Below are 15,727 nucleotides of genomic sequence, written 5' to 3'. Positions count from 1 at the left end.
TGCATATCCAGGTCCACAGAAAGACTGGCATCGTAGGCCTGATACAAGGGGTGATGGATGGTATTGGGCCAGCCAGCAGCAGAAGGTGAGCATGCCCTCAGCTCCATGAGCTGGAGGTAAAGCCTTCCTGGCCCTGGACAAGAAGGTTCTCTGCTCTGAAGTCCCGTGGATCCAGCAGAAACAGAGGCCCTGCAGTAGGAAGAAAGGCTTTCCTGATGGCCCTGGAGGTTGTGCTTACAGGGCTGTATCCAGGTTTTGGTCAGGGTGAGAGTCAGACTGGGGTCCAGGCCAGGGTTGTGGTGCCTCTGGGTGGGGTTCAGCCTGGTACCTAGTCTGGGGCCCAGTGGCGGTGACATAGATGCAAAAACTGTGTCTGCACCACAGGTCACTGGGGATAAGAATTAGCATGCAGGGAACCGTCATTAGAAGTCGAAAAGCAAAATCAATAACCAGGACATTTACCCAAAGAAGCCCTTTGTGGCCTCTGTGGGCCCTGGTGGGAGGCCTGTACCACAGTGAGGGGAAGTAGGGCAGAGACTTGTGGCTCCGGCTTCCTCAGTGACTCTGAAAGGAGCAATCTTGGCCGTGTGTGCGTGCGTGCGCGCGCGTGTGTGTGTGTTCATGTGTTTTCTCAGTGCCTCTCAGGGGACAAGCCCATTGTTGCCAGAGTGAAGATCTGAAGGCTGAGTGTTGAGAGCAGGGGGCAGGGGAGAGGCCCAGAGAAAGCCTGTCTGAGGGGTGGGGGACAGTAAGCAGCTGGAGAGATGGGGACAGGGGGGGGGGAGAGAGAGAGAGAGAGAGAGAGAGAGAGAGAGAGAGAGAGAGAGAGAGAGAGAGAGAACAAGAAAGCCAGGGAAAAGGTGAGAAAGCACAGAGGGAAAGAGAGAGCAAGAGACTCAGGGGGGATGGGAGAGAGGGAGACAGACAGACAGACAGACAGACAGACACACACACACACACACACACACACACACACACACACTGGGAGAGAACCAGGGAGAGCTGACAGAGACAGTGACCCAGAAGGACAGAGAGAAGACCAGAAAGAGCAAGAAAGACCTGCATGGGTAGAGAGGTCCTGAGGGGCAGGACCCAGAAAAAGAAAGAGAAACCCAGAGAGAGAGAAAGAGAGACAGATGCTGGGATAAAGAGAGAGGAAGAGCAGAGAGTATGGGAGCACGATGCAGGCCCACCCAGACAGAGGGATGGGCATGGCCGAGAGTGCCAAGAGCCTGAGAGAGACAGAGAAATGCAAAGACCAAGGCGGACAGAGATCCATGGAAAGAGATCGGGTGAGATCAGATCTGAGTGGGATAGGGTCAGACACCAGGCAGAGAGAGCATGGTAGGAGTCTGAGAGGGAGGTACATCGACTAGAAAGACAAAAGACCAAGAGGCAAAGATGGCGGAGGGTCATGCACAAACCTGGAAAGAGAAGAAAGAGACTGAGGGTGGTGCAGAAATAGGCATGCTCAGACCTCAAGCCTGGGAGGCCCTCGGGGTTCTGACAGACTCACGTACGCCCCTGGGATCGGGCTTACACGTTGTAGAAAAGATGGGAGCGAGGATATGTTAGCAACTGCTGAGCACCTGCTGCATCCCAGGCACTGGACCAGGAGCCCTGGCTCACTCATCTTCCTGTGTCGGTTATTTACTCTTGTGTTTTTTCACAAGACTGGTTCCCACAGGATGGAGGTTGTGTCTCACAACGCACACGACAGGAATCCATTCAATGTAGAATGAACAAGTGGACAACTATATGCTTGGTTAACTGGGCCAGATTCCTAGGCGTGCAAGGTGGGCTGCAGGCTGATGCTGACTGCCCCACTCTGGAGCTGGCTCTGAGTGTGGTGGGGCCAGACCACAGCCTAACTGGATCCGAGAGTGAGTCTTGGGGGCATAACACCACATGCCCTGGTGGGGGCGGTGACGGTCAACCATCATCTTCCGGTGCTGTGCTCTCACTGTGTGCTAGTCATGCTTGTAAACACTTAGCCTTTGTTATCTCATTTCGTCTTTACACCAATCCTATGACGCAGGAACGACAATGATATCATTTTATAGATGAGGAGACTGAGACTCAGAAAACATAAGTTACTGTCCAAGGGCGGATAGCTAGCAGACAGTGCACCCAGGATTGAAAAAGGCAACGTAACACCAGAGCTGAGCTCTTGCCCTCGTTGTGATCCTGCTTTTTCCCAGAGAAATACTACCTCATATTGGTTTATAGCATTTTGGCATGTGTGGCTTTTGCAAATTTACTATATCATTGTCCTCATGACAGCTTGCTAGAAAGAGTTGTAGAACCAGAGTTGTTATTCCCGTTGAAGACATAAAACAAGAAGAGTTAAGGGACGTGTGCAAAAGGCACAGTCTCACATGTGGCAGAGTCTGAACTGGAAGCCAGTCAGGGCTCTGCCCAGATCACAGTGCTGCTTAGAGGTGTACACTGGTGCCTGTCGGGGGGTGAGTGGTGCCTGGCTAGAGTGGGGGGCAGCCGATACAGGATGCCCAGGGCAGGCCATCAGGAGGACAAAATTTAAGGACTCTTGAAATAGTAGGTCTGGGTTTAAATCCTGGTTCTAGACAGGGACATTGGGCAAGTTACTGAACTACTCCATGCCTCACTTTCCTTGTCTACTAAATGGAAATAATACCAATTGTACCTTTTTAGTATTGTTATGAGAATTGTGAATTAATATTTATAAAAATCTCAGTGCATAGTAAGCATTTGATGTGTTGTTAAATAAATCAGGTAAGTCAGGAACAATAATAATAATAATAATAATTAATAATAAATAACCCAGGTCCCAGAAGTGGGGTTTAGATCACCAAGCTAGGGAGCGGTTCAGAACTTTGGACAGCTCCCCAAGCTGCAGCTCCATCATATTGGTTCCACCTGCTCCGTAAAATTCTTCGAAGTGAAATGGTTTCCTCTCTTTATTCTTGGTTATCATGCGCTTGAGGATTTGCCTCACCACCATTTAATGTCTATTCTATGCGGGAAGACACACAGCTCTTCACCAAGAAGGCCCATCTCTTCAACGAGGGGTGGGGAGCATTCTTGGGGGTTTGCTCATGAGGACATGGCCCTTTCTTGGATGAGCGACAGCAGCAGAGGTGTGGGACCCAGGGGCTTGTGTCCTGTGTGGTTAGGGAATATGGCTGCACCAAGTCCTCCCAGGGTAATCTAAGCTCAGACCGGGAAAGAGCAAGGAGAGAGACAGGGTTGAGGGGAGGATTGGGGGTGGGGAATGGAGGCATTAAGAGGTTCCTATAGTTGCAATGTGGGTTCCACAGAGCTCAAGGCCTGCTTAGAGCTAGCAGAAGTCTCCTGCTCTTCCAGTTACTCCACAGTGGCTCATGTGCCACTCCAATCCCGGTCCACTTAAATACTGATGGCAACTCACTTCTCATGTGAAGAAATAACCGTAGTGTCTCTCATCTATGAACACCCCCTATGCAGCAAGACCCTCACACCCCTTATATCACTTAGTCCTCATAACAACTCTGTGAGTTAGACATTTCCAGTCCCATTTTATTGGTGGTAAAACTGAGACTCAGAAAAGGCAAGTAACTTACCCAAAGAAAAACTGCTAATAGTGGCAAATTGGTTGTTTGTTTGTTTGTTTTTTTCCCCCCAAATGCACTTCCTTTCAAGAAATGTTGCCTTTAGGGCTAGGAATGGAGCCTGCTATGGGTTCTCTCATGACTGTCTGCTTGTTAACTTTCTTTTGGTTTAACATGTGGAGGCCCAGTAGGGTACAACAACAGCACTCTCTTGCAATGAAAAATTCCAAAATGTCTCATACCTGTCAGTACTACAGACACCTCAGCTCAAATGATGAAATAAGGACTCCCTCAGATATAAGCTCCTGTGAGGGCTGCTATACCCAGCCATGCCTGCTCATGCCCATCTCTGCTCCTTCCCACAGAGGAGATAGCTGAAGGGAAGAGTGCCATCCTCATTGGGATGAGCCAGTGGAATTCAAACGACCTGGTGGAGCAGATGGAGACCATGGGAAAGCTGGAGGAGCATCCAGGTAAGATTCTGCTTCTCTCTTGACCAGGGTGTGTACCTATGTGTGTTGCAGGATGGGTTGAACTGCTAGCAATTTGGGGCTAGGACTTGGGTCTTCCATGAAGAGTCATCTATCTGTCTGGGCACCTCCCCTCCCTGAGCCTGTGACCCCTGAATTCTGTCACCTGCAGGAACCCTCATGAGGACTTCTGTGGGGTTTTCTGTGGCAGAAAAGCTCCAGGGTACTTCAACAAACATCCCTTGTCCATAGGATGACCACTCAGGAGCACCAGTAAACAAGGGCAGGCGGCAGGGTCCAAGCTCCTTGGACTGACAGGCCTGTGGTGTTGGAATCTGCTGGTTAAGGAAGGGTGACCAGTGGAGGAGGCTTTGAGATGGGACAGGGCAGAGGGGCAGGAGTGGGGATGGTAACTTTTTGGGCTCGGTTGTGGAAGAAGGAGCATGTGGCTGAGAATGAATCCAGGAGGCTTTTAGTGGAGAGGAGTTTTGACCAGGAGCTTAATCAGCAGACAAAGCAGGCATATCCTTTCAGACATCCCATCCATCTCTCTGTTTGACCACATTGCATCACTCACAGAATGTCTGCTAAGCACCTGTGTATAAAATGCTTGCTAGGAGCGACCAAAGGTGACTCAACTGCGGCCTCTGTATTAGGACATGTGACACAGTATGAGTCTAGACATAAGGGAGTCCGGCTCACACTGAGGATTGTTGGGCCCAGAGGGGAAAGGCAGGAATTTTAGGTGGCAGGAGAAAGAAAGCTCAAGGAAGGGTTCTTGACAGTGAAGCTATGGAGCCAGGCTCTGAAAGGCAAATGGAGGATGTCGCTGAGGTTGTAACATGTGAGATGACGTGAGAAACCAAAGCTCAGAGGAGCTGCACTTGACTAACACGTGGGTGGAATGAGGGCCAGAGCTGGGGCTCGAATGCTACCCGGGACCCAGGGTGCTGACGTCTGGACCTGTTATCCTGAGGCCAATTTTTTCTATTCCCCCGCCGCTCCCTATGTATCATTGTTCCAACTTCCCCTCTTCCTCCTCTCCTTTCTTTCTCTCCTGGCCCTTCATTCCTCAGTCGTGGTCTGGGCCAGAGCTCCGTGACGGGCTAAGGCCGTGCTATCAGGTGTTCAGTGAGATAGTCCTGGCCCAGCCCAAGAGAATGACACATCTTGATACTGGCTGCCTTGCCTGTAGCTCTGCTCCTTTCCTCCTTGGAAAGGAGCCCTCTCCGTGCCAACGTGCCCGTCCTGAGAAATGGACAGGCCTGGGATGACTGTTCCATTTTACAAGTGAAGAAACCCAAGGCTCAGAGAAGCAATGTCTTGCCCAGGGTCCTCCAACTTGGCAGCGGCATCGTGCTCAGATCCCTGGTCTCCTGATTCCCAGACCAGGGCGTTATCTGCCAGATTGGACTGAGGCCAGGGACAGTCCTAGGCCCCTGCGAAGTTGGGTCCAAGACACCCAGAGTCTTAAAGGAAAGCCCCCCCACTCCCCATGGGCCTCTGTCACATTCATAGGAATGGCAAGATCTGAGTCTGGTCGCCAGGGCCAGTCCAAGGACAATTTCCCAGACTTCACAGCCACACATTTGCAGATGCACCCTTGTCTGCTCTTTCCTTCCCCCCAGGAACATGGAGGGGGCCCAGAAGGGGTCATGGGTTCCAGGTGCTTCCCTAGGACAATGCTTGGTAGCCATGAATAGACAAACACAGACTTATACTCACCACCCATCTGGTCATCCATTTCCCACTGGCACCCTCACTCGTCTGCTAGAGTATGTGTGACTTAGACACAGTGTGAGCTAAGGAGGGGCGAGCAAGAGTCAGTGTGCCCGGGGGGGCAGAGGAGAAGGAAGCAGAGGGCGATTGATGGGAGAGGCTGAAAACACAGCTTTGGAATCTAAGAGGTCTGGGTTTGAACGTCGGCCCTGCCAGTCTGTGGCTTTGTGGCCATGGAAAGTCACATCACCTCTCTGAGCCTCAGTTTCTTCATCTACAGAGTGGGGCTAATACAAAAGTTGTGAGGATTAAAGAGCTAATGCTTGCACAGTGCATTCAATAACAGGCTATTAGAGTGTGTGCAAGAGGGAGAGAAGAGTAAAACATACGAGTGCACAAATACAACTTAAAGGCTCCATGGTACTCACAACAGGTGGAATTACGGACAATGCTTGCCTGGCTCTGAGAATCGAGGCTGTGACCTCCCAGTGCAGAATGGGGAGCAGGAGGGAGCGAGAGAAGAGGAGGCGAGGAAGAGGAAACCAGCCATGTTTCCAGCTCCTTCTGAGTCCCGTTCCCCAGTGAATTCATAATGTGAATTCCCACAGCACGACAGAACACACATTAATTTCACTCATTTCAACAGTCATTTATGGAGCCACGATAGGAGCTCAACCTTGTGCTAGATGTGGGGGAAATAAACAGGAGCTGGTGTTGTCACTTTTTTTAGGAGCTGGCAGCAGTGAGAAGAGATGGTGCAATAAGACGGGCTGAGTAAGGGGCCTTAGGAGAAGGGTCTGGGACTATCTGGGGAGAGGAAAGTCTGAAAACACTTCCTGGAAAAGGCTGCCATCAAAACCGGTGGTGTCGATGGCGCTCTATTCCTGCCTGCTTCAAGTTTCCTGCCGTTAAATGCAGGGCTCACTCTACAGACCCCCCCCTTCCCCGCTTCTCAGGGCTTATGCCCTGGTCCGTCACAGCTACCTGAGGTGATGACCTCAAGTCTATCTGCTGGGCTCCAGACTTAGCTTTTCAGGAGCCTCCCAGAGTATGTTCTGAAGACTATACTTCAAGTTCCCCAAATGGAGCTGAACTTTTTCCTCCTAAACCGTAATTATGCTTTAGTCCATGTTTTGTCTTCTTAGCTGTTTAAAGCATATATTGCACGGGCACTTTCAGAACGGTCTGTTTGCTCCAGTTCTTGAGGGTACTGATTCTGGGGTGTTTGTGTATGTGTGCATGTGTGAGTGCAAGCTAAGTGTACCTCACGAGTTCTGTTTCTTTATTTTTTATTGTAAACTCATCTTGGTCACTTCCACATTTTCTGTGGGAATCTCATGTACCCTTGGGTTGTGAAAATGTCTTTATAGAGACTGGTCTTGTGTATCTGCTGGGCCTGAGTGCTTCACGAATCTTGGGCATTTTATAGGCTCAATTTATAGGTTAGTGTTTCCATTCTATATGAGTGGTATAAATTTAGACCCCACACCCATATGTGGCAGAGGCTTAGGGTTTTAATTACTCATGTGTGATTTTTTCGTTCTCATGGTGTGAGTGGTTTCTTTGCTGCTTCCCCAAAGCAGTGTTTTGTTTTCTAAAGTTCCTTTATGGATGGAGCAATTCTCCAAGGACCCCTACAGTACAGGGCACGTCACTTCCTCTCCTCACCTCCCACAGGCTGAGGCCAAGTCTGTGGAGTTAACAATAAGAGTTTCAGCCTCTAGTCCTGGAGCGTCTATCCATCTGAATCTTCCATGGGTCTCCTCCAGGTCAGCTTCTGCTTTCGTCTCTAGATGGTAGTTCCCTCCTTGTTTCTGGTATTTGTGTATGATCCATTCTTTATTTTGAGTTTGGTTATATATGTACATTTTTGGTAATATATTGCCCAGTGTATAGGCATTTTAATGGAACGGGATCCTCCAACATGAGCTCAGTTCACCTTATGAATATTATTATTTTTATAATTGCTTATCTTGTTATTTTTATTTAGATTTTTTTAATTTGGTAAAATATACATAATATACAAATTACCATTTTAACATTTTCAAGTGTACAGTTTATGGTATTAAGCACATTCAGATTCTTGTGCAATCATTAGCACCACCCATCTCCAGAACTTTTCCATTATCCCAAACGAAACTCTATACTCATTAAACATGAACTCGCCCCTCCCTCCCCTCCCCTCGCCCCTGGCACCTGCCATTCTACTTTGTGTCCCTATGAATTTGACTACTCTAGGAACCTCATATAAGTGGACTCATGCAGTATTTGTCTTTTTATGTTTGGTTTGTTTCACTGAGCATAAAGCCCTCCAGGTTCCCTATGTTGCAGCACGTGTCAGAAGTTCCTTCCTTTTTAAGGATGAACAGTATTCCGTTGTATGTACATACGTCACTTTGTTTATCCTTTCTTCTACTGGTGTACATATTCCCACCTTTAGCTGTTGTGAATAATGCTGCTATAAACATTGGTGTACAAATAACCACCTTATTTCTTGGATACATTCTCATTGTCAACAAACAAACAGACAAAGTCTCCCTTTTCTACTTCCATTTGCAGACCTTACTGCAGAGTTTATCAAAGTGGAGGCTATCTCTGTAAAGATAGATCATATTAGGTGTTATTACTGCCACTTAATTTGTTTTTCATTGAATAGTAGATGTTGGAGAGCTTTTTACATGAGTGTATATAGATTCGACTCATTCTTTTTACCTGTACTATAGTGGCCTCCACAATAGATTGACAAGAATTTATTTATTCTGTAATAATAGACATTGGAATTTTTCATCATGAAAAAGAAGCTACATGGATTGAAAAGTACAAGCATTGACAATTGAAACGCATACTGCTAAAGAGTTTTCCAAAAAGACTGTGCAAATTTAGATTCATGCCATCTGTAGATTAGGTTAGCCATGTCCCTGCAACGTTACCAGACTTGATATTATCAGACTTTAAAATTTTACCTGATTGATGGGTGAAGACATTCTCTAGTTGTTTCGTTTTGTCCTTACTTGATTGCCTGTGAGGTTGATCACCTTCTCATAAATGTGGTGACCAACACTATTTTCATTTTTCTGAATTCCTTCAGCATGCTTTTTGCTTATCTTCTATTGGATGATTTATTTTTTTCTTATTGGATTTTAGGCGTTCTTTACAGATATTCTGGATATTAATTATTTGTTCGCTATATATTTGAAATGTTTGTTTCTTGAATCATGCCACATGACTGACTTTTATTAGTCCTAATAGTTTGTCAGTTGACTCTTGGATTTTCTAGGTAGCGTGTCAACTCATTTACAAATCTTAATGGTTATATCTTTGTCAATATTTACACCGATTACTTCATTTTTCTTATTAAACTGCATTGCACAGGATCTCCAGATAGGTGCTGACTAGCAGGAGTTATAGGAGGCTTTCTTGTTTGATCCTGACTATAATTCTGTAATCTCCTTCCCCTGCTCCTCCTCCCCCCTTCTCCTCCTTCCCCTCCTCTTCCTCATTCTTCTTCAGTTAAGTATATTGAGGTATGACTTACATTCCATAATTCACTCTTTGTACTTGTTTCTGCTTCTTAAATTCCATGACTTCCCTTTGGACTTACTTCCTCTTTTTGCTGGAATATCTCCTCAAGTAATTCTTTCAGATAAGAACTGTGATAGGAACTTTCCAAGTCCTTGCCTTTCTAGACGTATCTTGATTTCTCATTTGAATGCCGGTTTGCCTGTACTCATAACCGTGTTCCCAACTATCTTTAAAGGTATTCCTCGTGGCCTTCTTGCATTTAGTGTTGTTGGTGTGAAGTCTGAGGTACATTTGTGAGTAACCTGTTTTTCCCTCTTCTTGAAGCTTTATGTTTTAAAATATTTATTCTTTTTATGAAGTCACAACCAATGTTTGTGGCTCATGTTTAGTTGTTTATCATGCCGGCACCTGGTGTACTCTTTCTTCATTATTATGACTTTTTATTATTTCTTCAGGTATTCCTTTTTCTATGTTTTCTCCTTCCAAAACTTATGTTAGATAGATGCTGGACCATGTCTCAACTTGCCCTTCCCAATCTTATTTCTTGGTCTTTCCTGGGTTCTGGAATTATACCTTGGTTCTAACCTAACCATCAGCTCATCAATTTTCTCATTTTCAGTTGTTTCCATTCTTCTGGTCTGCTATTCTGTGGAGGGTTTTTTTTGTTTTTTTTTAAACAATCATCTTTTCATTTTCATGTGCTCTGATTCGTTCTTCTTCATAAAATTTGATATAGACTCATACATGCCATGGACTCATGGCTTTTTAAAGTCTCCATCTTTTTGTTCTTTTAACCATGGGAATTTTCTGGTAGGTCAGAGGTGGATGGGAAAGACCACACATGCTTCAAATTGGATTCATTAGCCAAAGATCCATAAATGAGATTATAATACAGAGCAGGAGCAAGCTTCATTCTAATTATCTAAAGAAGCACACAGCTGTCATTAACATTGTTCAAGTAAAGAAGGTCTTGCCAAATTGTTTTTTTTAAAAAAAAACAAACTGAAACATCATTCACATATTGTGAAATTTCCATTTACAAAGTATACAGTTCAGTGGGTTTTTAGTACATTCATGAAGGTGTACAATGAGTACCACAATCTAGTTCCAGAACATTTGTATCACCCTCAAAATAAATCTCATACGCATTAATGGTCATTCCCCATTTTCCTCTCCCTCAAGCCCCTGGAATTTCATACACATGGAATGAAACAATATATGACCCTTTGTGTCTGATGTCTTTGGCTTAGTGTAATGTTTCTGAGTTTCATCCCTGTCATATGAATCAGCACTTCATTCCATTTTATGACCGAATATTGCCCCCTTGTATGGATACACCACAAATTATTTATTCATTTATCAGTTAGTGGACATTTGAGTTGTTTCCATTTTTTGTTACTGTTATGAATAGTGCTGCTGTAAGTATTCATGTACAAATTTTTGTGTGAAATTTTCAAGTCTCTTGGGCATGTATTTAGGAGTGGAATTGCTGTACCGTATAATAACTCTGTTTAACTTTTTGAAGAACTGACAAACTTTTTTCCAAAGTGGCTGCACCACTTTACAGTCCTGCGAGTACTGTATAGCTTCCAATTTCTCCCCATTCTTGCCGACACTTGTTATTGTCTTTTTTATGATAGCCATCCTAGTTGGTGTGAAGTGATACATAATTGTGATTTTGATTTGCAGTTCCCTGATGACTAATGACATTGAGCATATTTTCAGATGCTCATTGTGCTTATTGGTCATTTGTTCATCTTCTTTGGAGAAATGTCTATGCAAATCTTTTGCCCATTTTTACATTGGCTTATTTATCTTTTTATTGTTGAATTATAAGTGTTCTTTATATATTCTAGATACTAGACCCCTATCATATATATGACTTATAAATATTTTCTCCCATTCTGTGCGTTGTCTTTTCACTTTCTTAATAGTGTCCTTTGGAGCACAAATTCAAAAAAATTTTGATGAAGTTTAATTTATATATTTTTATTGTTTGTGCTTTTGGTGTCATATCTAAGAAAACATTTACTCCTATGTTTTCTCTTTACATTTACTTTTTGTGTATGGTTTTCAACTTCATTCTTTTGCGTGTGAGTAACTAGATGTACTAGCATCATTTATTGAAAAGACTATTCTTTCCTTCACTGAATTATCTTGGCATATAGATGATATATTATAGAATTGTACACTTGAAACCTATGTAGCGTTGTTGACCATTGTCACCCCAATAAATTTTAATAAAAAATATCATAATCTAAAAAAAGAAAAAGAAAAAGAAAGAAGTGGAAGTCTGGGAGTCCACCAATTTTATCCTTCTTTTGCAAGTTTGTTTTGGCTATTCTGCATTCCTTGCATTTCCATATGAATTTTAGAATCAACTTATCAACTTCTGCAAAAAGTCAGTTGGGATTTTGATAGGGATTGTGTTGCATCGATAGATCGATTTGGGGAGTAACAATATTAGTTTTCTAACCCATGAACATGGGATGTTTTTCCATGTATTTAGTCTTCTTTAATTTCTTTCAATGATATTTTATAGGTTTCAGTGTATAAGTCTTACATTTATTTTGTTACATTTGTTCCTAAGTATTTTATTCTTCTTGATGCAACTGGAATTATTTTCCTAATTTTATTTGTGGATTGTTCATTACAAGTGTATAGAAATGAGATTGATTTTTGTATATTGATTTTGTATCCTGCACCTTGGCTGAACTCATTTATTAGTTTTGTTGTTGTTGTTGTTTTTGAGGGGGTTCCTTAGGATTTTCTATACATATAAGATCATGTCATCTCCAAATAGAGGTAGTTTTACTTCTTCTCTTCCAAGCTGGGTGCCCTTTGTTTCCTTTTCTTACCTAATTTCCCTGGCTAGATCCTTTGGCATAATATTGACTAGAAATGGGGAGAGCCAACCTCTTGTCTTGTTCCTGATCTTAGGGGGAATGTTTTTAGTCTTTCATCATTCTATATGTTAGCTGTGAGTTTCTCATAATTATCCTTTATCTGGTTGAGGAAGTACTCTCTTCTGAGTTTGTTAAATGCTTATATCGTGAAAAGCTGTCAGACTTTGCCAAATGCTCTTTCTGCATCGATTGAGATGATCATATTCTTATTTTTGGTCCTTTGTTCTGTTAATATGATGTATTACATTGATTGATTTTCATATGTCGAACAATGTTGCATTCCTGGGATAAATTCCGTTTGGTCCTTGGCATGTCACTAATCTTGTATGCTCAGGGTTTACATATCTCTTCCAGAATAATTTATACTAAGAGTTTATGAGCTGTCACTTAAGTGACTATTTACATTCAGGGCTCTTGTTTTTGAAACTTAATGTCATCAAGGCCACATACTCATTGAGAGAAAGGATCCAGTCAAGCCTATTTGTCCTTGATCAATTTCTCTGTCTTCAACTCTCCAGAGAGCTAGTTTCCCTTCCCATTCACCCCCCGACTCTAGTGTATGTCCTTGTATCCAGCGATGTGGTTCTCAAAGAGTGGAACCTGGGCCAACAGCATCAGCACCACTAGGAAATTTGTCAGAAATGTAGATTTTGGAGCCCCGTCCCTGACTTACTGAATCAGATACTCTGGGGGTAGGGCTCAGTATCTGTGTTTTAGCTCTCCTTTTAGGTGATTCTGGTGCTTGCTAAAATTTGACAACCATTGATTATTATGATACTACTTTGGTTCGAGGAATCCCCAGATCCATTTCCCCGTTTCTCCTTCCTTTAGTCATTGAGTTTGATATCTTTCTTCCACATTGTTGATTTTCCTCTAATATTTAGTAATACTTGAATGTGTAGTCCACTTTGTATTTGCAGTTCCTCTTAGTCCATCTCTGAGTGATGTGATAAGTGTGTTTACTGCAACCTGCTGTCATCTGATTATTGGGGGGGGGGTAGAAAATGCTGGTGGGTGAGTTGAGCCATTAGCTCCTGGTTTATTCCTCTTGAGTAGGTTTGGCCTTCCAAGGTATCCTGTCCTTCAAACATTCATCCCTTCTTACACCTGGGGACAAATGCCTCTGGCTGGCACAAGAAGGGATTCGGGGGAGGACCATAGCACCTGGCTTCTCTACCACGGAAGCCCAGACAGTGGCAAACGCTTCCTTTGCTCCTGTATTTTCTACCTGTGAGTCTGCTGTTCCTTCTGGGATGCCTGCATCTTTGACCACAAACCTTCCTTTGTAGGATTGAGGCTATGGTTTCCTCTCTCCTGAGTTGGCTTTATGAGCACTTGACTTTCACAGTCACACAAGGCTCCACGTTTCACAGGGTCTCACAATTGAGTTTATGCTCTGCTATTGCTGCCTTGAAATGCTTAATAATTTTGAAATCATTAAGAGCTTAATACTTTTGAACAAGGGCCCCACATTTTCATTTTTCATGGACCCTGCAAATTATACAGCCAGTCCTGCCTCCCTCCGTTGGATCTCTCTGCCTTCTGTCTTTTGGGGATGTCCTACCATTTCTGGTCTGCTAAGGACACCCCTTCTTCTTTTATAATGCTACTGAAGATTAATTCATAGGCAATATGTAGTTTCATTTTCTAGGGATTTGGGGCAGAAAACAAAGGTCGGATCATGTTGCCAGTTTACCATCTTTATCCAACCCTAGTGTAATGCTTCTCAAACATAAATCCAGTAATACAATCCTGCTGTGGTGTTAGCAACCAGGGGTTTATTGCCTTCAGAATGCAGTATAAATCCCCCAGCCTGGCATGGGAGGCAATCAGAGTGGTTCTTCCTTCTAATAATTATAATTGTCTAGGGACAGCCACTTCCTCATTGCTGCAGGAACCATACAGTCTTGGAATGGCTGTTTCATTCCTGTAGCAAGGAGGAAGTTGCTACATGAGGGATATTATCAAGGGGCTGTCCGATTATTGCTAAATCTGGTGATCCCACGGTTAGCTCTGCCTCTGGTATTTATTGCTTCCGGACTACACCTCGCCTCCTTTTCTGTTCACCCTGTGTTCCAGCCAAATGCCCAGGGGCTGCTTGCTGACCCTCGAGCCCACGTAAGCTCTTCTGTTTCCTGCCTTGCCTTGCTTTCCTCCTGATTTCATCTCTAGCTCTCGCAATCCTGTGCACTTCCTCAGGGAGTCTCCCCGATACTCCCGCCTCTCTCAGACCAGCTCCCTCACATCCAGCACAGCTTAGTTGGACCATCCCCTGCAGCACTGACTTGTCTGCTTCCAGTTGTGTTTTTCTGAGTGTGTGCTTTGCCTGTTTCTGAATCTGCAGTAGTGAGGGGCTCATCGTGCATCCATGCATCCCTCCCTCACTAATGCATTCAGTACGCATGCTCTGATACTTTGTGTCAGACCTTTTGCCAGTCAAAGTTGGGGACACAGTGATGACTCAGAAATGACCGACTCCCAGACTCGAAGGTGGGGCAGTTACAGTCCAGTGAGCTAACTGCTCTCACAAGAGTGGAAACAAAGGACAGAGGGATCAAAGAGGACATGGAGCTTGAGCTGAGACATGAGGAGCTGAGGGGGCCTTTCGGGGTTCTGGACAGAACCAAGAGGGTGCAACAGGCAGAGGGAACAGCAGGTGCAGAGATGTGGGGGGAAGGGGTATGAGAAGGCAGGGGAATTTGGGGAGCCACACAGAGTGCATCTTGACTGAGGTTGGGGTACAAGGTGTTGGTCTGTGGGATGGTGTAACAGGTGAGGAGGTCTGGGAGAAAAGGCGGAGTGGGGAAGCTGGAGATGAAGGCCTTGAATGTCAGGCTGAAGAGATGGGTTCTTCTCAGGGAGGCCCCTGGGGACCCATGGAATAGTGTAAGCAGCAGTGTGACAAGCCACTTTTTAGAAAGATCATTCTGGAAGCCAATGAGGAAGATTATGGGGGGACGGAATGAGTATAGAGGGATTGTGATGGGCCAGATGAGAGGTTATAAGGGTGAACCTTGGCCCTGCAACTCAGTAGAGGCTCAGGGTTTGGGGAACACCCTGAGCAGGGTGGGAGTGTGTGGGTCTCTCCTTGTCAGCCTTACTCCATGAGCTGAGTTACCAGGCTGGGCCAAGGCCTGGTTGGAGCCCCCAAGGCCTATAAATCACGGCGCTTCAGCTGCTCCCATTCCTGCTCCATGGGGGCTGCTGACGCTTTCTGGAGTCTCAGGAGGAGAATTCCCAATTCCTTCTTCACCAAGGCCCATCTGTCTGAATTGCTCCCCCAGCAGCCACCTCATCTTCCCCTTAGAGGCAAGAAGACACTCCTGTTTCAGGTGTTTAGCGAAAGCGCTTCTGATCTTGGCTACCTCTTGCTCTTGGGCATTTCAATTTGTTGGAAAGGGGATTGGGAAGAGGAAACAGAATCGCTCAGGAAACTGTTTAAGGAGATGATGTGGCTCAGATTCACAGGGTTGTGGGATTGGGACAGGCTGATTAGCGGCTGAGCCGGGGACAGGCTACCAAGGCCCTGCCTTCCTGGTTC

The 15,727-nt window shown here is 44.8% G+C and overlaps 1 protein-coding gene across 3 annotated transcripts in view; it reads left to right on the top strand.

The window, feature by feature from the left end:
- PITPNM3 (PITPNM family member 3) overlaps positions 1-15,727 on the top strand; it is an 88,565-nt gene that overhangs the window by 22,901 nt on the left and 49,937 nt on the right. For all 3 annotated transcript variants that reach the window (XM_074319381.1, XM_074319379.1, XM_074319380.1), the window contains exon 3: positions 3,935-4,042. In XM_074319381.1, the coding sequence (XP_074175482.1) occupies positions 3,935-4,042 (108 nt within the window). The remainder of the gene's footprint in view (positions 1-3,934; positions 4,043-15,727) is intronic.

Source organism: Rhinolophus sinicus, linkage group LG15 (assembly GCF_036562045.2).
Source record: "Rhinolophus sinicus isolate RSC01 linkage group LG15, ASM3656204v1, whole genome shotgun sequence".
Lineage (NCBI taxonomy): Eukaryota > Metazoa > Chordata > Mammalia > Chiroptera > Rhinolophidae > Rhinolophus > Rhinolophus sinicus.
Note: the sequence above shows the minus strand (reverse complement) of the source record. Positions and strands in the feature narration are given on the sequence as shown.